This window comes from Cervus canadensis, chromosome 2 (genome assembly GCF_019320065.1).
Source record: "Cervus canadensis isolate Bull #8, Minnesota chromosome 2, ASM1932006v1, whole genome shotgun sequence".
NCBI classification, from domain to species: domain Eukaryota; kingdom Metazoa; phylum Chordata; class Mammalia; order Artiodactyla; family Cervidae; genus Cervus; species Cervus canadensis.
Window position 1 is genome coordinate 43882227 of NC_057387.1, and position 27299 is coordinate 43909525.

A 27299-nucleotide genomic window follows, 5' to 3' on the forward strand; every position below is an offset into this window, starting at 1 on the left:
GACTTTATTTTTTTGGGCTCCAAAATCACTGCAGATGGTGATTGCAGCCATGAAATTAAAAAACACTCCTTGGAAGGAAAGTTATGACCAACCTAGACAGAATATTAAAAAGCAGAGACATTACTTTGACAACAAAGATCCGTCAAGTCAAGGCTATGGTTTTTCCAGTGGTCATGTATGGATGTGAGAGTTGGACTATCAAGAAAGCTGAGCGCAGAAAAATTGATGCTTCTGAACTGTGGTGTTGGAGAAGACTCTTGAGAGTCCCTTGGACTGCAAGGAGATCCAACCAGTCCATCCTAAAGGAGATCAGTCCTGGGTGTTCATTGGAAGGACTGATGCTGAAGCTGAAACTCCAATACTTTGGCCACCTCATGCGAAGAGTTGACTCATTGGAAAAAGCCCTGATGGTGGGAAAGATTGAGGCCAGGAAGAGAAGGGGATGACAGAGGATGAGATGGCTGGATGGCATCACCGACTCGATTGGACATGAGTTTGAGTAACCCTCGGGCGTTGGTAACGGATAGGGAGGCGTGGTGTACTGCGATTCATGGGGTTGCAAAGAGTCAGACAAGACTGAGCGACTGAACTGAACTGAAAGTGGAGTATAAGATTTTTTGGCTTTTCCTTTTTTTTTTTTTTTCCCCTTACCTTTGCTGTTGAGTTACCTTTATGTTGGAGTCATGATCTTAGAGCTAAGTGTTACTGAGTAGGTTGAAAAATGATTTGGGGGAAAAGTGAATTCAGAAAAGGACAACTTCAAATAAATTGCATTTATTTCACCTTCTACAAGTTAAGTTTGCTTCAGGTGTTTTACATTTTTGAATTGCCTTAAGCAACACCACAAACCAATTAATGTAGCTAGGTATTGTTATCCCCTTTTTATATATAAGGTCAAAGCGATTCAGCAACTATCCCAAATAAGCAGTGGAAGTAGGTTTCAAACTATTCAATTTCACTTACTTCTCTTTCCCTTCTAAACCACGAGCATTTTGAAAGCCACTGTCTTGTGTATTTACCACCCGCAATATCCATTTATTTATTGGTTTTGCTATTGCTAATCTCTTAATTTTATAATTAAAAGGAAAAGATTGTGTGATAGTAGTTTGTGGAGCTCAGTTTTCAAGTCTTCAAAACCAGTTTTCAAAAAATATCTTAATTAAGACAGACTGAAATAGCTTCATTTCAATATATAGTAATGTGTTTTTCAAATTAAAAAATCATCCCTTGAAGGAGTTGCTTTAGAGTTTTTAGATTTTTATGACATTGTAATTTTCATACCATAAATATTCTGTATATTTGTTTATATGCTGTGACTCTATGCTATTATGTTATGTAAGAATTTTTCTTCTCTGAGGAAAAAAAATTTCACTCCCTTATGGGTGATACTAATCTCACTGACAGTTCATGGTATAGATCAATGGGTGATCTAATCTCACTGAAAATTCATGGTATAGATCAACTGAAGTTCAGAGATAGGCAGCTATAGTCTAAAATGACGTGGTTCACAAAGGGTCACTTCTGGGACAGCAGCAAAGCATCACCTAGCAATTTGTTAGAAATGCAAATTCTCAGGCCTCATTCAGTCCTATAGAACTGGGGGTAAGCCCGTGCAGTGTTGTATCAGGTCTTCTAAGGTGATTCTGATGTACTGCAAAGATTGGAACCACCGCTCATGGTTGGAGTGCTGAGAGATGGGTCCATGGCTTCATCGTAACATTGAGCAAGTTACATTTTATCTCAGTTTTTTCATTTTGTTGTAGCCCAAATAATTCCTGGTTAGAAGCCTTACACATTCAACTTTCTCAACCTCACTTGTCAACTGAGAATCTACCTTTCTTCCATTGGGTAGGGAAAGAGTGAGACTAGAGACACTCACAACCTCTCCTATGGGTTGTTTTTACATCTCCTGCAAAAGACTAGTCAACATACTGGTTAGGGTCACATTAACAAAGGCCTGGCCCCCAAAACAGTAAGTGGAAAAAGAAGTGAATAAATAAATCTTAACATTCTATCTTAATAGACATCCCATTAGGGGCATGAAAACAAAAACTGGGGTGTCCAATTTTATGGCAGAATAAATTAATGTGAGATACGTGGAATAACTGGGAATTTGTCAAGAGGAACATGTTTGTTTCTCTTTCTTGAAATTTTCTTTTTTTTTTTCAAAAGTAAAAATAAATATTACTTGTTTCATGGTTCTACGGATTTTCTCTAATCTTTTCTCTTTCCTATCATTCTAATCAGTTACTTCCAGAGACTTGCTTACCCACTTTATGGACTTTTTGCTAGTTTAGATATATGCAGCCTGGTAATAATCAGAATTTATTTTCATAAAAGGGATGATTAAAAAGAGAACTTAACCTACAGAAATAAAAGCATAAGGAGACCGTGCTATTCTAGTGAGAAACCTCACACACCGCCAGCCATAGGGCATGCACTACCTAAAACCTCAGAAACAGCTTGTGATGTCATGATCTGGACTTCCCGGATGGTGCTAGTGGTAAAGAACCCACCTGCCAGTTCAGGAGACAAGAGACACAGGTTCAATCTCCTGGTCTGGAAGATCTCCTGGTGGAGGGCATGGCAACCCACTCCAGTATTCTTGCCTAGAGAATCCCGTGGACAGAGGAACCTGGAGAGCAAAAGTCCGTAGGGTAGCACAGAGTCGAACATGACTGAAGCGACTTAGCATGCATGCACACTCTCCATGATCTATAATATTTCACATGACAACTTCAATCCAAGACTTCCTGTGTCAGTGATTTACAGAATGTTAACAGCTGATAACTGAATCTCAGCTTTGGTGAAAGAAAAAAACTTCATGTTGATTTAAACATTATAAGCTTTAGCATGAATGATTGACTTAAAAATCAAAGATTAAATCAAGAAGAAACATTTTCAGGTTTTTCTCTGTTCTGTTTCATTTTAGATGGAGCTTGCTAGAGAAGAAAAATGTGAATTTTTGCCTTTCTTGTCTCCACGGAAGGTTATAGTAAAAGGTGGGAGAATTGTTGCTGTGCAATTTATTCGGACAGAGCAAGATGAAACTGGAAAATGGAATGAAGATGAAGATCAGATAGTCTGTCTGAAAGCCGATGTGGTCATCAGTGCCTTTGGCTCAGTTCTGAGTGATCCTAAAGGTAGAGTGCTTGGGAGCTGAAATGTGTTATGCAATTGTCTGTTATTTTACTGCCGTAATGGTTTCCAGCTTTCAGGGAATTGTTTTTCACTTGAAGATTCATTTCCTTCTTCTAGTATGGAATGCCAGAAATCTTGATTTGCAAGACTTAGAAATGGTATTTAATACTTATACAGAATTATTTTTAAAGTACTGGGAATCGAAGACAACATTAATCTTTCTTTAAGCTTATAGTCAAAATACATATCCTACTTTGTAACAATGTTTGCCTTGTTTCCTCTGTAAAAATCAGCTTTTTCTTCAACTAGACCTAGGGTAAGAAAATGTGACAGAGAACTTGTAATAGCCAATCTTCAGTGATTCAAGCAAATTAAGATCTAATGAATAGTCAAAAATAGAATTCATGTTTACTATTATTTGCATACCAAATTATCACTAGAAATATCAAAATTGTCAAATTAGGAAATTTGAACTTCTGTCATTTCATCTAAATGGCCTAAATGGACATGCTAAGAACAAAATGCTTTGAACAAGATATGAGAAAAAGAAATATATAACATTCCAACTGAATAATAAGTCAATCAAGTAAGACTATTTTGTGTTGTTTGCCTTGCACACAGTGTTTTTGTGGGCCACTTTACATAAAGGCTTAGGTTCCTCTGTACCCTCCACTTTGCAAATCTTTTACCTTTTACTGCACACCGTCAAAATGACATCTATTTCATTAACTAAAAGGAAAATAAAGAAAGATGTTTCTCTAATTTCAAGATTTATTAGGAAAAACAGTAAGTAAAATTTCTGAACCTGATGATTCCTATAGCTTCCTACTATATCCGTGCTAAAATTACATTTTGGGTCTGAAACAGAAAAAGATAATGCTTGCAAATGTGCATTTTTATCCAATAGATAAGTAAAATGTTTAACCACTCATCAGGATATTTTATCTGCAGGACATCAAACATCTTGGTATTTGGAAACATCCAGATGTTTAATGTCATCAAGATAAATGTTTTCAAATAGTTGGATGATGGCCTGAATTTGTCACTTTTCATCTAGACATTTATGTGATATGCAGACATAGTCACAGTGCGCTTTGTTATTCATTGATGAGTTCAGGAAGGAAAAAGAGAGCAACGTATAAACTGTATTCTGTTATCTAAAAAAAGATCATAATATTCTTACTGCTCTGTATATGACTGAAGACTGAGTAAAAATTTGAATCACTTAACTTGCAATTCTGTTGATTTTTTGTCTATCAAAAAACAATTTATCTTACCATTTAAATTTATGTTCCACAACTGACAACTCTAATATTAAGAAAAATATATCTTTTCCCTAGCAAACTTAAGTAGATGTGACTCAGAAAATCATAGAATACAGCTTTCCAAAGCTTATGTTGGTATGTGTGTGAAGAGTGAAAGATTTAACTTAATATTTAAAATATTGAGTAGAAGAAAAGAAAATCAGATTTACTTGTGTTTATTGGACTAAATCATTTAAAAATTTGTGAATTTTGTTCCAAAATTTACTTATGTATGTTTCATCCAGTACTCTATATGTTTCACCCCATATACATTAGAGAAATCAAGGAAAAATGATTAAACCTTCCCTTTCCCTTTTTTCCCCCCTCCTCCTGACTTGAAAAACAAACTGCTTGAGAAAATTTTCCTCAAATAAAACTACTTGCTTTACGAGGACCTTCAACGTTGACATTAATGAAAGCTACTTTCTAGTTAGAGGGGAGCTGGAAGAGCTGCAATGTTAAATAGCATTCACATCTCTACTGCTTTCTAAATAAATTCAATACTGTTTTTTGAATGGAATACATTAAAAAAATGGTAGGGAGAAATATAATTTGTGAAAAGTTGATCAGGAAGATCCTACCCAAGTGGTATTTAAAATCTTGAAACAACAATTTCAAAGAAAACTTTCATGTGCACGTGTTATCAGATATCGTGAAAATCAGATTGTAGGAAGCAAGTTGTCAGTTTGGGTAAGAAGAGAAGCTGTTCATGTCTCTTCTGCCCTGAATCTTTTCCCATCTCAATACTCCTGTGATATGATTTATGTGTGATACTTTTGTGATTATTGCATATGTGGTATTATATATTTCAATATATTTACTTATAACCTCTTTCTTAAATCATCAATTTGCTTTCCTACCCTTCTTCTTCACTCCTTCCCAGGCTCACTTTGTACAGACTCCAGTGAACTGCACACAAAACTCGACGTAATCTTTTCACTCCTTATTCTATTTTCTGCATTTAACAGTGTTAAATATTTCTTTCTGTTTGAAAAACTCTCTTCTGCGTCACTTAACCTTTCTGAGCCTCAGCTTCTTCCTCTGTAACAAAACATGGATAATAATACATACTCTTTCTACCTCTCAGGACAGTTGTCAGAATTAAAATGAAGTAATGTGAAAGTGCTTTGGAATTGAAACTGTAACACTTTATTATTGTTTATGACACTCCATTATCTTGCTTTTTCTTTTAACTGTTCCTTTTCCATTGTCACTGACTGTTTCCTTCCTCTAAAAAGTTCAGACTTTGCCCATTTTCTTTTTTCTTAATATATTTATTTCTTCACTGAACTCATTTATTCATTTATCCATCCATACATTAATTCCTGTTAAGAATATTTAACAGACAACTTCTATGTGGCAAGTGGTAGCCAGACTTACAATAAGCACTATTGCACTTCTGTATAAAATGACTCTGAAATCTCTTTCTCTACTCTTCATTTCTCAGCAGATATTTCATCCTCTGTTTATGCTCATGCATGTAACAAGCATTTAGTGAGTTTCTAGTGAATGCCAGGTACCAAAATGTATTCTGGAGAGTACAAAGATGAATGAGATATTTCTTGAACTTAAAAACTTCACAGACTGGGGCTGGAGGCAGACCTTCAAACAAAAAGTTTGTTTTATCAAGTTTAGAATACATTTAGAGATATAAGCACAAAATAAGGATCTCATCATCAGGTTGCCCTAAGACTGATTTCCTCTCAAGTTTGCTATTATTGGAAATGGTACAATAGTTCTCTTCTCACTAAAGTTCAAAAAGGATATCCCAGATTCAGATATCTAATTCCAATTTTGCTTTTTATTAAAGTCACCAGTGTTACCCTGTACAAGAGGATGAAACTCCTACTGACTGGCTGAGAACTTCAGCAAATGATTTTCTGTACTACGTGCCTAGCTTTACTTTCCAGTATTCCCCATTGAACTGGTCCTCCTAGTTTCTAGTACAGGGTGGATTCCATAGTGGTTAATTTGGAAAATACTTGGTGAATGTATTATGTAACTATATGCTGAAGAATTAAAGGAATGAAATAAATGACAGTACAGTGATAATTTATACTCTCCACATTATCTGATTACAATAATATTTTAAGTGAAAATAGTGAAATGAAATTGTAGTGTCTCAATTATATCAATAATAGTTGTTTGTAAAGGTAAACTAAATTGGGAAATTCGAAGAAAATTATTTATCTAATTTTTTCTTATGTACTACATTATTTTGTAAGTCCCTTAATTTATGTGTTACACAATGGAGAATATAAAATAGCTTTAGTATTAAGCACCAAGTGTATCTCTAATACTTATTTCATGTCATAAAAATAGTAACTGCCTCAATAGCCTATAGAAAAGAAAAATGTGTCAAATTTATAAAACAAATTTGTATAATATCCTTAGATTACAGTTGCTAATTATTTCATTCTTCCCAAGGCTTATCACAATTATAAGTAATCATCATTATTTTACTTAATTCTGTTTTATTTCTCTCTCTCTCTTTTTTTTTTTTTTTTTTGGATTGTAGCAGTGAGTAGAAACTAAGAACAAAAGACTACATATTCCACATCCTTATGCGTGGAATTTATGTGTGCTTATTATAAGCACAATTTAATTGAATCCTTCATTAACTACTGTTACAAATTCTAAAGGTAGTATATTGTCCAATTTCTAATTTGATTGGGATGATAAATTCTTAGCCTTATTTAATATCTTTCCTATGAAAAACTCAAGGTGGTTCCACCTTTTCAAAATTCTCATCCATTCCCTCTAAGAATGTAAGATCCCAAATCACATTTAGTTTGGATTTTAGTATTCAAGTCTGATTTTAAAAGCTCTCAGTAAATTAAGCACGGGCTGCCTCTAACTGGCATTTCTACTCCACAAATATTGCCCTTCACTGGAAATTTTAAAACATGTATTTATTTATTGTAAGAGCATATGTTTCATGATATAAGAAGTCTTTTCTTCTGTTAAACACCAACATCAGTGTTTATGGAGTTGAATTTTCCCTCTTTTTGTTAGGACAATGTCAAGTTTAAGATACTTTTATCCTTATTTTATTCCCTTTTCTTTCTGCTTGGAACCAAACTACCAGTTACGAAAAAAAATGTTATGAAAAATCTCTATTGTTAGTTTGGAATTGATAAGGAGAATCTGTTACCATTTTTTCTGACCGCACAGTTTCATTTTTTCAGGGGAGGTGGTAACATACGTCCTTGTTTGCACATTCCTGGGAGGTGTAGATGATACAGTTTCGTCTGCTTTCCCACAGCTGAAGGAGGGCGCTTTCAGCTCCGCCATGGCCTCGGTGTCTCTTTCACATGCTGCGCCAAGTCGTCCTCTCATTCCTTTGCAATGTCTACTTTGAAAAGACCCATGTGCTTTGATGTTTCAGAACCTGTAATAATTTATCTTCTAGTTAGATTGTAAACCCCCAAGGGACAGAGGATGTATCTTTACAGTACGTTGTAGTCCCAATAATAGCCATGATAGATACTTAGTTTATATTTGTGCATTTGATTTGACTTGATTCTTATTAAGATTTTAATTTCTTTATTTGTTGTTGTTGCTCAGTCTCTTGTGACTCTTTGTTATGTCCAACTCTTTGCGATCCCATGGGCTGCCACACGCCAAGCTCCTCTGTCCTTCACTGTCTCTGAGAGTTTGCTCCATTTCATGTCCATTGAGTCGGTGATGCTATCTAACCACTTCATTCTCTGCCAGGCTCTTCTTTTGCCTTCAATGTTTCCCAGGCTCAGAGTCTTTTCCAGTTTTATTATACCTAGTTGTTATATTTTTCCTGCTATGGGGCTTATTTGATTTATTTTTCTTAGAAAACATAAATGTTAGAAAAGTAATTCTGTTTTTTCTTTGCTATTGATTTTTCCCTTGTCTTGGCATAAATTGTTGAACTCTTTATAATCCAATAAATATGACACTAATTAGAGTCCGTCTGGTGTAGCAGCTTAGAGCAGGGGCTCTGGAGCCAGGCTGCCCAGCTGGAAATCTGGCTCCCTTAGCCTCTTTGTACTTCATGATCTTGATCTTTTAAGAAGGAAAATTATAGTATCTACCTTCTAGCGTTATTTTAAGAATAAATAAATTAATAATATATGTAAGGCACTTAGATATATGTCTAGCACGTAGTGAACATCTCTTACGTTGTAGATGTTACTATCCTTGTGTAACAAAATCGCACTTTAATAATTAAATTGATTTATAGTTGAGTTATGACGGTATGAATCTTATCTAGGAATAAAAGCCTTGAGAATTAGGACTTCATCTGGGGCCTTGCAGGCTCTGTCCACATGTCTCTGTAAATGAGTAAAACAGAAGCTCTTACAAATTATGAATTTTTAAATGAGAAAATGTTTTCTTTATTTCATTATTTTTACTTTACAGAAAAAAAGTACACAGTTTTGTAACTGTATCATATGTTTTCAAAATGTTTTATGATCAATTCTGATGATTTTTATACCATTGAGAGGAATTTTTTTCAACTACTTTTAGTACTTAGAAATCTGTATTTTGGGTTTTCCATAAAGCAAATAAATGTTTAAAGAGCAGAGGATATGTTTAATATCTTTGTTTTCTCCTCTTGAACAAGGTAAAGTCTGGGCCAAATTTTTGTTTTGTATGATTGCTCATTTTTATGTGAAAAAGGAAAGAGAGAAGCACTGTTGATGTTGCTAAATTGGAGCCTTTAAGTACTCAAAAATTATGGGATTAGATAACTAAGGTGAAAAACCTTTGTTTTCGGAAGAAGGATGAATGGCGGCAGTGATACCCACTCAGGAAAACGCCGCCCAGCCTGCTCAGGCTAGCAAGTGCCGAGGTGACTGAGCTCTGCGGGCGTATCTCCGGGCGTAGCATGAGTGTGTGGTGCTTCTAGGGAAGGAGTTTGTGCACTTCACCCAGAGGCTACGTTTTCTTCCGGCTCATCTCACTAGAGACAACGAGGAAACACAACGCCCAGCGCTTTCTGAACCTTTACTACCCGCCTCAGAAAACAGCTGCCTTCATAGCATTAATAGCAATTAGTTCCATAAGGAAGTGTTATTTTTGGGGGGGTAGGGTGGGGGGAGGGGCTGGCAGGATGGTGGGGAGGCTATAAAATGACTTACCAGCTCCTCTTATTAGAAGGCCCTCAGTGTTTTCCAAAACCTCGTGGAGTAAATAAAAGATTCTGCCAGTACTAGCTTCAAGTGTAGTTTGATTCAGTTGCTGTCACCCTGAAAAAAGGAGCAGCCCATAGGTTAATTTGCCTTATTCTGGCCTAAGCCAGAGCTTGAAAAGGCTAGGTATGTAAGGAATTAGTGTGCATGAATCCATGACGATGCAGATATTCAGGAATTTTTCAAAAGGGCCCGTTTTTCCTCTGTTATTTTAGGTATTGGGAAAAACTAGAAAAATATTTTAAATTGAGCAGTACATGGGTCAAGTGCCCAATAGTCATAGTTATCTGTGCTTGAGAAGACATGGCATCAGTATGTTTAATTTGCTTTTTTTCTTATTAAAATGTTATTTATATGCTACTTCGCTAATGGAAGTGGGAACACTAGGGCATTTTAATAACCTGCCCTTTTTAACAAGCATGTTTCATCTTTCAAACAATAAAACAGCTCCTTCAGAAGCCATGGATGGCATTTAGAAATTCAGCAAACTTTTCTTTGAATAATTGTCTACTTTTTGTGGCTTTTAACTTTCAGAATTCCTTTTCTGCCTTACCAAAAATAAAAAGGAGAGGGATGGAATGGAATATCAAGTTGAGAATGTGCCATAATTGATCAGATTTTCCCTATTGTATACATTTTTATAAACAGAAATGTTTACAATATAGTTTCAAAGTACAGATTAAGGAATACTGTACTTTAATGCTAGCTAGGAGAACTTTTTGATTGATGGCAGAAATGTTAGAGGAAGGGCCTCACTGATGATTAATATGACTAGGAATGGATAGATAAAATTGAAAAGTAGAGTAGCAGGCATAGTAGCACTGATGTTTTCCTTACTCACATTTCCAAATATTGTAGGAGGGACTTAACTGATTTTGTTTAGTGTCTAAGTCTTGTCTGACTCTTTTGCAACCCCACGGAGCTCCTCTGTCCATTGGATTTTCCAGGCAAGAATATTGGAGTGAGTTGCCCTTTCCTTTTTTAGGGGGGTCTTCTCAACCCAGAGATGGAACATATATCTGCATTGCAGGCAGATTCTTTACCACTGAACCACCAGGAAGACTGCTGGAAGGGACTTAAGAGATAATATACTGCAGACTCCTAATTTCACAAGTTTATTTGTTTAGCTAATAGTTTCTGATGGCCTGCTGTTCCAGACCCTGAGTGTGTTCTCAGGATAAAGTGGAGAACAGGTAGATGCAAACTTGGCATCCAGGAATGCAGTTTAACCAGGCAAGACTCACATTCATAATAAATTGTGCTGGGAGAAGTTTAGAGTCCCCGGGGAAGCAGAGAGAGAACAATCTGAAGGTTCAGAGAAGCTTCCTAGAGGAAGTGGGTTGTAAATTGAAGGCTGAGTGATGTGTAGGAGTTTCCAGGTGGAATGGGGGTGGAAGGGAGAGAGCCAGGGGGAGATTATGCAACTTGCTCAACACCACATTGTTAGATTAAGTAGTCATTTTACAGTCATTTTTAAAAGCTATATTAAAAAAATAGCATGTCTTTAGAAAGTTATCATCCTACTTATTTCATGCATGTTCTTTCTCATCATTATAAATGAAGGTCTGAATTTTTCATTTTTATGTCCAAAATTTAACTTTTTATTTTATGATTTCTATTATTTATTCTCTCATTATTTTTCATTCAATGAATAACTTTTTAATACCCAAATATGTTATAGGGCCTATCCAGGCACTAAGAATACAAATATGAGTAAAAGGGAGTCTTTGCCTTTCAGGGACTCATATAGGCTAATGAGAGAAACAGGCATGTTAAATAATACATGCGCTGTAGCATAATGTAGCATAATGCTAATATGCAGTGATGTTTGGTCTGGGTTTTAGGGCTTGAGGAGGAGTTTCTCCTGCTCAAGCCTGAAAAGATGATGCCAAGATGATGCTGTGAATGTGCTGCACTCAATATGTCAGCAAACTTGGAAAACTCAGCAGTGGCCTCAGGACTGGAAAAGGTCAGTTTTCATTCCAATCGCAAAGAAAGACAACACCAAAGACTGTTCAAACTACCGCACAATTCCACCCATCTCACATGATAGCAAAGTAGTGCTCAAAATTCTCCAAGATAGGCTTCAGCATGAACCAAGAACTTGCAGCTGGATTTAGAAAAGACAGAAGAACCAGAGATCAAATTGCCAACATCTGTTAGATTATAGAAAAATCAAAAGAATTCCCGAAAAATTTCTACTTCTGCTTCATTGACTATTGACTTCTACTTCATTGAATGCTTCATTGACTATACTAAAGCCTTTGACTCTGTGAATCAAAACAAATGGTGAAAAATTCTTCAAGAGGTGGGAATACAGACCACATTGTCTGCCTCCTGAGAAACCTGTATGTGGTCAAGAAGCACAAATTAGAATCGGACATGGAACAACAGACTGGTTCCAAATAGAACAAGGAGTGTGTCAAGGCTGTATATTGTCATTCTGCTTATTTAACTTATATGTAGAGTACATGATGAGAAATGCTCGGCTGGATGAAGCACAAACTGGAGTCAAGATTGCTGGGAGAAATATCAATAACCTCAGATATGCAGATGACACCACCACTATGGCAGAAAGTGAAGAGGAACTAAAGAGCCTCTTGATGAAAGAGAGAGAGGAGAGTGAAAAAGTTGGCTTAAAGCTCAACATTAAAAAAACTAAGATCATGGCATTTGGTCCCATCACTTCATGGCAAATAGATGGGAGACAATGAAAACAGTGACAGACTTTATTTTCTTGGGCTCCAAAATCACTGCACATAACTGCAGCCATGAAATTAAAAGATGCTTGCTCCTTGGAAGAAAAGCCATGACAAACCTAGACAGTGTATTAAAAAGTAGAGACATTACTTTGCCAACAAAGGTCCATATAATCAAAGCTATGATATTTCCAGTAGTCATGTATGAATGTGAGCTTTGGACCATAAAGAAGGCTGATCGTCCAAGAATTGATGCTTTTTGAACTGTGGTGCTAGAGAAGACTCTTGAGAGTCCCTTGGACAGCAAGGAGATCAAACCAGTCAATCTTAAAGGAAATAAACCCTGAATATTCATTGGAAGGATTGATGCTGAAGCTGATGCTCTAATACTTTGGCCACCTGATGCAAAGAGCTCACCTGATGCTGGGAAAGATTGAAGGCAGGAGGAGAAGGGGACAACAGAGGATGGCATCACCAACTCAGTGGACATGAGTTTGAGCAAACTCCAGGAAATGGTGAAGGACAGGATAGCCTGGTGTGCCTCAGTCCATGGGGGTGTGAAGAGTTGGACTCGACTTAGTGACTGAACAACAACAAGGATTTTCTCTGTTAGAGGGAATATCGTATACAAGGTGCAAGCTGGTAAACAGCCTCAGGTGACCAGACAGTAGTGAGAAATTCTGTCTAGCTGGAGCACATGCTGCATGTTAAGATATGGTGGCAAGTGGATAGGGGTAAGATTGGAGGAAGTTTGTCTACAAATTTAGGTGAAATTAGCAGACTTACATGCTAAGCCAGGGATTGTGAATTTTGCCCTATACACACCCAACTGATAAATGAGGAGGTTTAAATATTGGAGAGATCTTTGTGCTAATGTGACAGTTCTGGTAGGTGCTGGATCTTCCTTCTCTCTGCTTGGGTTTGAACCATTTGTAATATTCTTCAAACAGTTGGGAAACCATGAAATCACCCTTAAGGTGCTTCATATCAGAAGGCAAACGTGCTTCCTGCTATTAGATGCCGGAAGTAGGTAAATTACTCAGCAGTCACAGGTGTGATCCAACAATGCAGGTTCCCTGTTGGGAAGCTGAAGCAGGAAGGTTCTTAGTATTAAGGCACCCTCAACTGGGCAACTGTCAAGCTGTACTCTTGGCAAGGGTGTGCTGTTGTTCAGTCGCCCAGTCGCTCTTTGCGGCCCCATGGATTGGAGTGCCCCAGACCTCCCTGTTCCTCGCCATCTCCTGGAGTTTGCCCAAGTTCATGTTCGTTGCATTGGTGATGCCACACATGCCTAATTTCTTCTTTCATATCTGCTAATTATAATTACGAATTGCAGCTTTTTAAAGAGAAGTAAGATACAGAGTGATACCACGAGTATTATACCAATATTTGTTTCCCCGCATGAAAGGAAGCATCAGGAGTATGAAATAAACATGCTTCTCCAAGGTGGCAGTGATAGTGATAAAGATGGCCTGGGATTAAGACAGAATAGTATTGATGAAACCATTTAAAAGACTGTCAGTTTGCATGGTTACTGCTTAAGGCTTAAGTTAAGTTAAAGGACATAGCACTATTGAAGAACATTCAGAATCCAGATGTACTTTTTACACAGACATTAATGATTTGGTCATCTGTATGATAAAGAAGTGGAATATGGAGACTCTAGCATGGGATCTGATTAGATGTAATCAGATATGTCCATATAATGCCTGAAGAGCTCATGAATGCAGCAGGTAGAACAAATAGATCTAAGGGAAATGGTGATGTGTTTCATTTGGATTTGCTAATCCATTCAAAAGCTGGAAATAGGACTAGAACTAAGAAGTTTCAGGTTGAAAAGAGACATAATTATTATATATCATTTGTCTTTTCACTGTCATAAACTAGTGTCTAGAATAGTGGTTATTCTTTGGTTGAATTAATGAATAAAGACTATTATAACTTATAGTTTAGATGACAGTTTCTTAAAAGTATGAATAAAGAGGACATGTGGCATTTCTTCTGGAAATCAAGAAGAATCTATCATATTATGAACAGGGAAAAAATCAGCCTTTCTTATGCTGATCTTTAGGTGGTAAATATTTTAGGAGGACATGGGCATCAAGACAGTTTTAGTCTGTGATGCTGCACCACCCCCAGTTTTACTAATGCATGTAGTTCCTGATGCTACCTTTCCATTATATAATGCCTGAGAAATAAAACATTGACATATCCTTTGTATTGTTGGCCAAGTGATGAGAATGAATCCTTTTTTAGTCTTCCTGTCCGTTGTCTTGCTTTTAACCCTATTTTAGATAGGTAGCATTCTCAGAAAACCAATAGTAAAACTGTACATGTTTTCTTAAAAATTGCCGTAATAATCAGATTTTTTTTTCTGACTGAAAAAATTATTGTCTTTTTATTATAGACTATACTGTGCAGAGTGAGGATAAAGTGGTAGAATTTAAAGCGAGTACTGGCATTTCTGCAGAATTACCATCCAAAATAATGGAATCTTTGCACAGTTTTTCTTTGGAATTATTTTAAAAGGGTGGAGGTGATGAGGAAGGAGGTCAAACTGATAACAGTGTTGAAAGTGATTTGGAATCAACATCACATCACTTACAACTGCCTTAGACATCCATTTGAAGCATAACATGATATTTCTGTAATTATTTTACTTCTCTCTAACAACTGCATAGGAATAGGTTTGTTTCCCCAGTGAATAGCTCTGTTCAAAGCCTTCCCTTATCTTTATTTTCCAGGTTTCACTAGTGGTTGATATCATATGCATTCTTACAGGGAGACAGTGGATAAATCAGTGCTTTTCCATCAAATCAAAGATTACATACAAGAAGTCGAGCAGTGGCATGTAACAAGTTTTGCTGGGAAAAGGAGGTAGAAAATGGAAAAATAACATAATTGTTTCAGAGAACAGAAATCTTCAAATGTAGGAAAATGGTATTCAGCATATAGTGACTGTAATACATGTCAAGAGCTTTATTGACATAGCCTATTATATTTGTCTTTTAAATACTAGTTAGCTTATGGTACACTAAAAGTTTATTCTGAAGCCTGATATTCTTCTGAAGTATTAAATTATAGTAAGCTGTTATAATGTAAAATCAAGATACAAAATTTAGTCAAATTACAAATTTAGTAATGATGTAGATTTTATACTAATGCTCTTAGTAATATATATTTAATATTACAGATTAGTGTTAATTACTTTGCATTTGTATTATTGGCTGAAAGCACAAAGTAAAAATAACGATATACCTCTTTTAGACAGATACATTAGATAATGACCTACATGCTTGTAAGTTGTAATTTTATGAGTTAGAAAATTACATTGAATCATATTTAATATGTGCTAAGTTGCTTCAATCATGTCCGACTCTTTGCAGCCCAGTGGACTGCAGCCAGCCTGGCTCCTCTGTCCATGGGTTTCTCCAGGGAAGAATACAGGAGTTGGAGTGGGCAGGAATACTGGAGTGGGTTCCAGGTGATCTTCCTGACCCAGGGATTGAACTCGTGTCTCCTGTGTCTCCTGAAATGCAGGCAGATTCTTTACCAAAGAGCTTCAGGGGAAGCATATTTAATATACAGCCCCCAAATAGGGAAGCTACCTAATGCAAATGTAATATGCCCATATGATTTATTCAGTTCAGTTCAGTCACTCAGTCGTGTCTGACTCTTTGCAACCCCATGAATCGAGCATGCCAGGCCTCCCTGTCAATCACAAGTTCCTGGAGTTTACTCAAATACATGTCCATTGGTCGGTGATGCCATCCAGCCATCTCATCCTCTGTTGTCCCCTTCTCCTCCTGCCTGCAATCCCTCCCAGCATCATGGTCTTTTCCAATGAGTCAACTCTTCACATGAGGTGGCCAAAGTACTGGAGTTTCGGTTTCAGCATCAGTCCTTCCAATGAACACCCAGGACTGATCTCCTTTAGGATGGACTGGTTGGATCTCCTTGCAGTCCAAGGGACTCTCAAGAGTCTTCTCCAACACCACAGTTCAGAAGCATCAATTTTTCGGTGCTCAGCTTTCTTGACAGTCCAACTCTCACATCCATACATGACCACTGGAAAAACCATAACCTTGACTAGACAGACCTTTGTTGTCAAAGTAATGTCTCTGCTTTTTAATATGCTATCTAGGTTGGTCATAACTTTCCTTCCAAGGAGTAAGCGTCTTTTAATTTCATGGCTGCAGTCACCATCTGCAGTGATTTTGGAGCCAAAAAAAATAAAGTCTAACACTGTTTCCACTGTTTCCTCATCTATTTCCCATGAGGTGATGGGACCAGATGCCATGATCTTAGTTTTCTGAATGTTGAGCTTTAAGCCAACTTTTTCACTCTCCTCTTTCATTTTCATCAAGAGGCTTTTTAGTTCCTCTTCACTTTCTGCCATAAGGGTGGTGTCATCTGCATATCTGAGGTTATTGGTATTTCTCCCAGCAATCTTGATTCCAGCTTGTGCTTCATCCAGCCCAGCATTTCTCATGATGTACTCTGCATATAATTTAAATAAGCAGGGTGACAATATATAGCCTTGACGTACTCCTTTTCCTATTTGGAACCAGTCTGTTGTTCCATGTCCAGTTCTAACTGTTGCTTCCTGACCTGCATACAGGTTTCTCAAGAGGCAGGTCAGGTGGTCTGGTATTCCCATCTCTTTCAGAATTTTCCACAGTTTATTGTGATCCACACAGTCAAAGGCTTTGGCATAGTCAATAAAGCAGAAATAGATGTTTTTCTGGAGCTGTCTTGCTTTTTTGATGATCCAGCGGATGTTGGCAATTTGATCTCTGTTTCCTCTGCCTTTTCTAAAACCAGCTTGAACATCTGGAAGTTCATGGTTCACATATTGCTGAAGCCTGACTTGGAGAATTTTGAGCATTACTTTACTAGCGTGTGAGATGAGTGCAATTGTGCTGTAGTTTGAGCATTCTTTGGGATTGTCTTTCTTTGGGATTGGAATGAAAACTGACCTTTTCCGGTCCTGTTGCCACTGCTGAGTTCTCCAAATTTGCTGGCATATTGAGTGCAGCACTTTCACAGCATCACCTTTTAGGATTTGAAATAGCTCAACTGGAATTCCATCACCTCCACTAGCTTTGTTTGTGGTGATGCTTCCTAAGGCCCGCTTGACTTCACATTCCAGGATGTCTGGCTCTAGGTGAGTGATCACACCATCGTGATTATCTGGGTCATGAAGATCTTTTTTGTACATTTCTTCTGTGTATTCTTGCCATCTCTTCTTAATATCTTCTCCTTCTGTTAGGTCCATACCATTTCTGTCTTTTATTGAACCCATCTTTGCATAAAATGTTCCCTTGGTATCTCTAATTTTCTTGAAGAGATCTCTAGTCTTTGCCATTCTTTTGTTTTCCTCTATTTCTTTGCATTGATTGCTGAGGAAGGCTTTCTTATCTCTCCTTGCTATTCTTTGGTACTCTGCATTCAAATGGGAATCTCTTTCCTTTTCTCCTTTGCTTTTGGTTTCTCTTCTTTTCACAGCTATTTGTAAGGCTTCCTCAGACAACTATTTTGCCTTTTTGCATTTCTTTTCCATGGGGATGGTCTTGATCCCTGTCTCCTGTACAATGTCAAGAACATCCATCCAGAGTTCATCAGACACTCTGTCTATCAGATCTAGTCCCTTAAATCTATCTCACTTCCACTGTATAGTCATAAGGGATTTGATTTAGGTCATACCTGAGTGGTCTAATGGTTTTCCCTACTTTCTTCAATTTAAGTCTGAATTTGGCAATAAGGAGTTCATGATCTGAGCCACAGTCAGCTCACAGTCTTGTTTTTGCTGACTGTATAGAGCTTCTCCATCTTTGGCTGCAAAGAATATAATCAATCTGATTTCGGTGTTGACCATTTGGTGATGTCCATGTGTAGAGTCTTCTCTTGTGTTGTTGGAAGAGGTTGTTTGCTATGACCAGTGTGTTCTCTTGGCAAAACTCTATTAGCCTTTGCCCTGCTTCATTTTGTACTCCAAGGCCAAATTTGCCTGTTATTCCAGGTGTTTCTTGACTTCCTACTTTTGCATTCCAGTCCCCTATAATGAAAAGGACATCTTTTTTGGGTGCTAGCTCTAGAAGGTCTTGTAGGTCTTCATAGAAATGTTCAACTTCAGCTTCTTCAGCATCACTGGTTGGGGCATATGCTTAGATTACCGTAGTATTGAATGGTTTGCCTTGGAAATGAACAGAGATCATTCTGTCATTTCTGAGATTGCATCCAAGTTTCCATTCTAACCATTCTTATAATATTTTGCAATTATGAAGCTCTTTAAAATGTTTTCAAGGGACTTTCAATTACACAACCACTTTTTCCATACAAGTGCATGAAAGAGTACCAAGCATATTATATTCAGCGAACATCCAGTGATTTTCCACGACCTCTGTAAAGCATAGTGACTAGTCACTTGGTTTAATTTGGTCCAGTGTTTTCCCTGTATTTGAACACTGTTACCAAATGAGCTACTAGATCATCAGTATCATTGCATTACTCTCATGCTTTAGAATCTAAAGTTATTCTCCCCTGATGGTGGGATTGAAACCAAATGCTTCTATTTAATGCTGACACCCTTCTAATCTGCCCTCCTACATACTTCTGGGACTCTATTTCCTATACTTTCATTCTAGGTTTATTAGATTCTGTGTTAAGTTCTCCCGAATTTACAAAAAATGAATACATTGACCCTGTCTACAGGAGCTTGCAGTCTAAAAGAACATAAAAATACCATTAGGTAGACTCAAGGAGAAATAGATACACTGTTAGCATAACACACAGGATGGAGAGAAGACTTCCAGCTGTAATCATCAAAGAAAGTTTTACAGAGGCAGGGGTATTTGTAATAGAGATGGGAACTGGGTTGGGATCAAGAGACTAGCGCCAGGGGAAAGCACATTTTGTCAGAGTGAACAGGGTGCGTAATAGAAGGGGTAATTCCTTTGATGAGATCATAAGGCACCCAACAAGAAATAGTAAAGGTGGAGAAGTATATTATTGCTAATTCACAAAATGTTTTAGTGTAAGACTAAAGTACTTGAATTTTATTCTAAAGTTAGTGGGTACCTGAAATCTAAAGGGCCGTGTCGATGAAATATGTTCCCCTCACCACAGAGTAAAACATATAATTAATCTGCTCCTGGTCTTCTCCTGTTTTAATCTATATACGCTTTATATATTCTAATTATGTTGACAGTAGGACTGCAGGATAATTTATTCATATTTTAATCCAAAGCACCCAGCAGTCTCAAGGGGTCATTGAATGAATGGATAAATGGATGAATGAAGAGATGGATAAACATTGGGGTGAATAGAATGAAATGATTGCTTTATTCTAACTGCCCCTACAGAAAATTCAAAGTAAAGACAAGAACGTTTGAAAGTAATGTTTATGTAAAGTGTCACATGAAGACAAGCAGTCCTTCTTCTGTTGAGGCAGTGGTTAGATGCTGGACACTGTCACTTGCATAGAAACTAGTAACCTTCTCATTGGTCAACCTGCATTTACTCTTTCTTCCTTATAATCCTATCAGAATCAGCTTTATAAACAGAAATTACATCATTTCATCCCCTTGTTCCAAACCCTCCAGTGGTTTCCTACTTTATTTAGAATGAAATACATAAAACAAATCAATTCTATTTTGTTCTACTTTATTTAGAATAAAATCCTTCCCAGCTTCTGAAGCCCTCCTTGATCTGCCTCTCGGCCTCCTTTCTTCTTGCTTGCTTCCTTCTACCCACATGAAGTCTCCCTTCAGCTCTCCAAATGCATGAACTTCAGCTCATTCTAACTCCTCTGTCATGGTTCCCTCTGCCTGGAATGATCTGCCTCAAGGACCTCACATGCTATCCCTGTCTCATCCTTTATGTATTAGCTCAGATGTCATCTCATCAAAGAATAGTCTGTGCCCCTCCATCCCCACTGTGATCTGCAGCACCTCTTATACTTCTCAGCCCCCTCACCACATAACACTCTCGTTCACGTCATTCTCTTTATAGCCATTTTCACTATCATTTGGTTCACTTACTTATTTACTTTGATTTTATCTTCTGCCAACTGAAATGTGCGTCATACAAGGACAGGTCCCTTATCTGTGCTTTACTACAGGGCCTACAGTTGGATTTACTACACAGTAGACAGTAAATAAATATTTGCTAATAGAATGAATGAATGAATGCAAGCTACTGCCTTAATTTTTTTCCCTATGCAATCATTATTAAACTCCCAAAAGAATATCCTGTATGCACTGCCTTGCTGTCTTTGCCAGATCTTTTCTCCTTAACCCCTTTTATTCTGCCTTTTGCCTTCATCATTTATCTATAAATGTCCCTTTTTACTGCTCATTGACCTCCAGATCCCCAAATCGAGTTATCTACCTTACATTTCTCTTGTATTTGACATTTCTTAAAATTACCACTTCTTATCTCGTGTGGCAAAGAAATACCTTGATCTTCATGAAACTCTGATGATTCCTCTTCTGGCTTTAGCCCAGTTAGTGATTGCTGCCACTTTAAAAATAAATGATTCATTCTATTTTTACCCAGACTTGTGCTCTTTCTCTAAGAACTTCTTCCATCCTATGACTATATCTAATCTTAAGTTGTACGGCCCTCTCCTAAGGTTTAGGTGTTTATCTCCAAATGCCCATAAAGAACTCCAGGTATTCCCACTTAGAACAGCGATAGTGGCTTGTAGTTAGGTTCAAATTGTGAGATAGTAATCTGTGTAACTTAGCTAAGTCTCGGTTTCCTCAACTATAAAATTAAAGTAATACCTCTTCTGTGAAAATACAAAGAGATAACATGAGTTGACTTGTCCAGAACCAGCTACATGTTCATGGGGGCACTCAATAATTGTTTGTCATTATTATCATCATAAATTCTATTTAATATATAGCCTTTGTCTTTACCAAAGATATTTATTGACTACATAGTAATATAATCAGTACTCTGTATAAAACCTATATTTTTGACTTTTGCATTTACCTACGTGCTAAAATTGTTTAAAATAAATTCTATTGTATGTTTTAAATTTGCACTGAAATCTGCCTGCAGCCGATTGACAAGGAAAAAAAGTCATAAGATGGATATCAAAAAATAACATTAATGAGCTGCTAAAGCTAAAATTACAGGAACTTATGAAATTGGTTAAACATAAAAACCATTAAACTGTTTACTGAAGCTTCACAGATATACTGCAGCTAATGAGCATTTCTGCTATTTAAATAAGCCCAAATTGAACACACATTACATGGATACATAATTAGTCATGGCAGTCAAACACACATAGACTTACTTTTAAAGCTCTATTTAGGGAATCTTTTCCATTTGATTTATTTTGTTAATTAAAATATTTTTCAGTATTCACTTATATTTTAATAATATTGTTTTCACAAGTAGTATAATTTACTTCTGGCTTTCTGTTTGTTTTTATTTATGCTTTAAATGCAGCAAATGAGGATTTTATATTAAACATTTTTTAACCCCTTTCTGTAATTATTTTTAACACTTGATGGTATCATTCAACATTTTAAAAAGTTCTTTCACTGAGAAGTTATATAAAATATTTCAGTAGCCTTTCCACTTTTTTTCACTGTCTCCTAATTATCAAGAGGTATTAAGCACCCAAATGTGCATAGAATTATGATGATTATAGTCCAAATCAGATTAAAGGATGGTCTATTCCTTCAAGGAGTTTGTAGTCTTAAGTAGATGGTATCATTGAATATAAATAAGCAAATCAAAGGGCAGCGTTTGGGAATCCAACAGAGAATTTGAAAACAATCCCCATATATTTTCTTCAAGGACACTGAGCTCCTTGAGAGATCTCTTCCAGAGAAAATGAAATCAAATCTTCAAGGAGTTTAGTGTTTTAAATAGACGGAATTATTGCAGAGAAATAAGCAAATCAAGGTGAAGTGCTTAGGCAATTTTAATTCTGAATTGATTAGTTGGTCAGTTTAGGAAATGAGAAGGAGACTCCCTGGAGAATACAAGTAAAACAAAAGGAGTTGCTACAGGCTATTATTGACATCTATCTTTTGTATTTAACTTGGGGAGCCTAAGCTTGTCCTGGGCAAGGAGGGAAAGAAAATTAAATCTGTACTTTTACATTGTCTGAGTTCTACAAGCATATCGAAATGAACTTTTTTTTTTTTAACAGCAGCGGATAATTCAAATAGTTAAATCAATCAAAAGGTATTAGCCAAGTGCCTATTCTACTCGTCAGCGTAATGTCACATAGAGACTTTCTTTGTTGCTGTTTATTTGCTAAGTCATGTCCAACTCTTTGAGACCCCCCCAAACTGTAACCTGCCAGGCTCCTCTGTACGTGGGATTTTCCAGGCAAGAATACTGTAGTGGGTTGCCATTTCCTTCTGCAGAGGATCTTCCGACCCAGAGATCGAACACATATCTCCTGCTTAGCAGGCAGATTCTTTACCACTGGGCCACTTGAGAAGCCCAGAGACTTTCTTTAGAAGCTTTATTTTTAAAGGGAAATATTTGGGCTTCTTCTCTACAATGAACTGACTCTCAAATTGTGGAAATGAGACCTACAAGAAAAATAACCACTGTCTCCTCAACTCCAATCTGCTTCATTTTTGTTATTCCCGTTGTTCCCAGCGTGGGCTTCCCTGGTGGCTCAGACGGTAAAGCGTCTGTCTGTAATGCTGGAGACCCAGGTTCGATCCCTGGGTTGGGAAGATCCCCTGGAGGAGGAAATGGAAGCCCACTCCAGTACTCTTGCCTGGAAAATCCCATGGACAGAGGAGCCTGGTAGGCTACAGTCCGTGGGGTCGCAAAGAGTCGGACACAACTGAGCGACTTGACTTTACTATTGTTCCCAGTAGAGAGACTGTTTTTGGCCTATCCCTGGCTTTTTCTTGCCCTCACACTAAGGGTCAGTGGCAAGGAGAGCTTGGAAGTGAGAAATAACTGGTTTCATAGGAGCTTGTGTTGGACAGGGAAGCCTGGCATGCTGCAGTCCATGGGGTCACAAAGAGTCGGACACGATTGAGCGACTAAACTGATCTACTGACTTTGCCATCTCGTAGCTGTATTTAGGATGCTATCAATAATACCTAACTTAAAGAATTGTGTTGTGGTCTAAATGAGATTACTGTATGGAAATATCCAGAATCATGTCTACCGTACACAAGGGATCAATAAATGCTAATTGCTTTTCTTAACGTTCTTCATTAGGTGAAGATGATGTGAATGAGATATAGGAACTAAGAGAGAGTTTCCTTCGGTTGAGTTGTTAGAATATGGTAATTGGCCACATGATGAGATGATTGTACAGAAAAGGTTGAAAAAATACACCAAAATTAAGATCCATTTCCAGGTTTTTGTTTTTTAGGAAAGGAGAATAGAAAACAGCAACGGTAAGGGTTAAAGTGTGATCTTGGAGGCACAGGGAAAAGCAGAAAGTGTGGTGTCATTGAAGCCTAGATAAGGGACTTTTATGAGGAGGAAGTGGTTATCTGTTGAGAGCTCCTGAGAAGTCTAGGAAGGCAGTGCCATGCTTAGGTTGAGAAAGTTGAGGCACTGAACTGCCTTTCCATGATCTTGTGCCTAAGGCCCTTCTTAAATCTTACTATTTGGGTGCCTCGCCCCACCTCACCCTAGTCCTGGTCCTGAACCGGGGCGATCATTGGAAGAGTCGCTGGATGTGGCCCTCTCAATCTTCATAGGGAAGAGAGTTTCAGTGAAGCTTTGGTCGTCACAATGAGTAGGAGACATGAAAAACCAAGCTTACTAATAATTACTTGTAACATGTGAAAGGTCCAGAGGAAGCTGTTGAACTGGGTTTTAGATGTGATGATTTAGGAGGGACAGTAGAACATCCATGTTGGAATCTCTAACAGGCAGATGGGAGTGTCAGAATAAAAAAGTGGAAGGTAGCATTTGAGGTCACTTCCAGAGAGATGAAGTTTAAAGGCACAAGATGACTATAATTTCTGACCCACTGACGATGCAGCAGACGATGTTTGAGAGCTGGAAAGAGGAGGAGGATGAGATGAGGCAGAGCTAGATGGAGCCCATGGACAGTTTTAAAAGAATGAGAGCCCAGATAGAGTGGCATTCTGCAAATCAGAGGAGATCAAAATTAACTTGATTCAACTAATGGGTGCTATAGAAAGGCAAAAGCAAGGAGGACTGAGGTGGTGGAACTTGGTGACAATAGACACCATATTTTCATAAGAGGGATAAACTGAAAGGAATAATTGGGTGGTGAAAAAGGTAGGAAGTCAGTGTAAATTAAGAAATTAGATAGAAGAAGATGTGAGAATTACAGTGAGAAGAGAACGAGGTTAAAACCAGTTATTCAACCTACAGCTTCCCTGATAGCTCAGTTGGTAAAGAATCCACCTGCAATGCAGGAGACCCTGGTTCTATTCCTAGGTCGGAAAGATCCACTGGAGAAGGGATAGGCTACCCATTCCAGTATTCTTGGGCTTCCCTTGTGGCTCAGCTGGTAAAGAATCCGCTTGCAATGCGGAAACCTGGGTTCGATCCCTGGGTTGGAAAGATCCCCTGGAGAAGGGAAAAGCTACTCATGCCAGTATCCTGGCCTGGAGAAATTCGTGGACTGTGTGGTTCATGGGGTCGCAAAGAGTCGGACACTGCTGAGCAGCTTTCACTTTGATTCAACGCAGGAGGTGAAAGAGGAGAATAAGAGAAAGATGATATTATAGAAAGAACCAGAGTTACTTGAGGTCCAGGAGGGGCAGGAAAGTACAGTATCAAGGTTGACTTTTGAAGGGTTTACAGAAAGAAGTTGATGAATCTTCATTGTTCTCTCCGTTGTATTTGGAAATGGACTGCATATTGATTCGAATACTTAGAGGAAGAGGGAGATGTGAGGACAGAGCTCATGCCTTCAGGACTTGATATTCTTAGGCATTCTGTGGTTCTGTCCCCTCCTCACCCCAGGTTATTCTATTTAAACAGCTCTGATATCCTGGCCGTGTAATTAGAATTTATTTGTTCTTGCTGATATTTTGTTTTCAGCTCTAATTTACTGAGATTATTGCCTCAGCTTGTCTTTTTGTTTCATTGTGCTTTGGTCCTATTGGCTAATAGGTTATGTAAAATTGAGCAACAAGCACATAGATGAATTCATCTGTTTTCAAGATATCATTTTCTTATAAATGTTGGAATTTTTTTTATTTCCCCCCATTGTTTTATAGTCAAATTCTCTGAAGAATACTAATAATCCTTCATTATAATTTCTGTTGTATTGTTTTATTGTTTATGGAGAATTAATTTATATTTATGTACTAAAATATAACATCCTTGACATCTTTTTATACATACTGAGAAATATACTTGTCATATGCTCGTGGGTTTCTCTTCTACATATATGACAGCACAGCTACATCAGTTTAATTGACCTTGGCAATCTGCATCTGCTAGCGATGTGTCCCTCAGGGAGGGTTTCTGCAATTTTAAGCTGTGGCTTATTGAAGAACTTGTGTGTCACAATACAATTAAGTCTATATAAAAAAATCATTTCATGCATAACATTAAGTTGACTAAAAGTTCCTATTTCAAAACCATTTCTTGTTTTAAAGCTACCTCCGAGTGTCTTTGTTTTTTAAATCAGCTCATTGGAACATAGTAGTAATTAAAGCTGAAAATTAACATAAATCTTGAATGTTTGGTATGAATAAAGGATGTTTTTGTTCCTTTTAAAGACTGCATAAAATTCCAGGCACCATATCATTTAACACATTTCTCTCCCATTTGCAGAATAATATAGGCTGTGAATAAGCACATTTTGGGATTCTTTTTCAAGTTCTTTTTCTGTTCATCTACGGAGCTACCAGGGCATATGCTGCAGTCTCCAGCAAGATGCAATCTCATGAAAATCTGTGGGGAAACTGTGTATGATCATAACAGAAAATCCCACTCTCCCCACCCCCATTATTTTATAAACAAGAAAGAAAATAATACAATCCTTCTATTAATATTCATTTAACACTTCACAGGAAATGACAAGCAGTTATTTGGTTTGCAAATGTAAATATACATTTTTCATCCACTTATGCTTTCACTCTTTCCAAGCCAGATAAAGGCAGAACAGAAGATATCCTTCTGAGACTTATTTTTATTGTATCCCAAGTTAGACGTATCAGCAGAGATGTAAGAGAGCTGTGAGGAGTTCATAGAAGGATGGTTACAATGACGAGGATGAAAGTCTCCTTCGTAAGAAGCAGCTAAATAAATGAACTCCTTTCTGACAAATTATGAATAAAAGCACATGTATTTTTTTTCACTGAATCTTTAATTTGCATTCTTACTTAAATACTTTGGAGCTTTAAAAGTATGATTAAATGATGGAAATAACTGCTGTCTTTCAAGAGTCATTGAAATTGTGAAAAGTGTTACTTGGATCCACAGTCAGAATCAACAAAATTTCAGAAAATTAATGATCCCCCCTCTTTCTCTCTGTCTCTGTCTTTCTCTCTCTCTACCTCTCATGCTTCAATATTGAGTCTACTGTGCTTACACGGAAATGATCCTCATCATCTGCTGTTCTAGGTGTAATGAACAGTCATTCTTGTGTTAACTGCTCAGTGCCACCGACAGAAAACATTTCTGACTCACTAAAGGGTCACTTATATTCTTACAAGCTGTCCATGTTCTACTTTTTCAATGATAAAGTTTGTCCAAATAATAAAGGACGCATTGAACTATTAGATATTAAAATGTAAAGAAATGATCTTTATTTTGATTGATGTAAGCTTTGCTATACTATTTCATAACAGCATAACCAATTGCTTGATCTCTCATTGCTTTCTATTTATTTGTTAAATGAAGCTATGAACATTTTAAACTAGAAGGCCTCTAAAAAAGAGTAGGAGGGAATTAAATAGATGATTTTATAAAAGAGAGCGGAGATAATTTTTAATATGAGACAAATTCTCTTTTGGAATAGAGTATCAGGAAGTTATTTGATTATTTAT

The 27299-nt window shown here is 37.2% G+C and overlaps 1 protein-coding gene and 1 non-coding gene across 3 annotated transcripts in view; both read left to right on the forward strand.

Moving 5' to 3' along the window:
* The window catches only part of DPYD (dihydropyrimidine dehydrogenase), an 882445-nt gene that overhangs the window by 378957 nt on the left and 476189 nt on the right, over positions 1 to 27299 (forward strand). For both annotated transcript variants that reach the window (XM_043460573.1, XM_043460572.1), the window contains exon 11: positions 2933 to 3143. In XM_043460573.1, coding sequence (XP_043316508.1) covers positions 2933 to 3143 — 211 coding nt within the window. The remainder of the gene's footprint in view (positions 1 to 2932; positions 3144 to 27299) is intronic.
* On the forward strand, positions 22959 to 23030 carry TRNAY-GUA. The gene has a single exon. It is a non-coding gene; the product is annotated as a tRNA-Tyr (tRNA).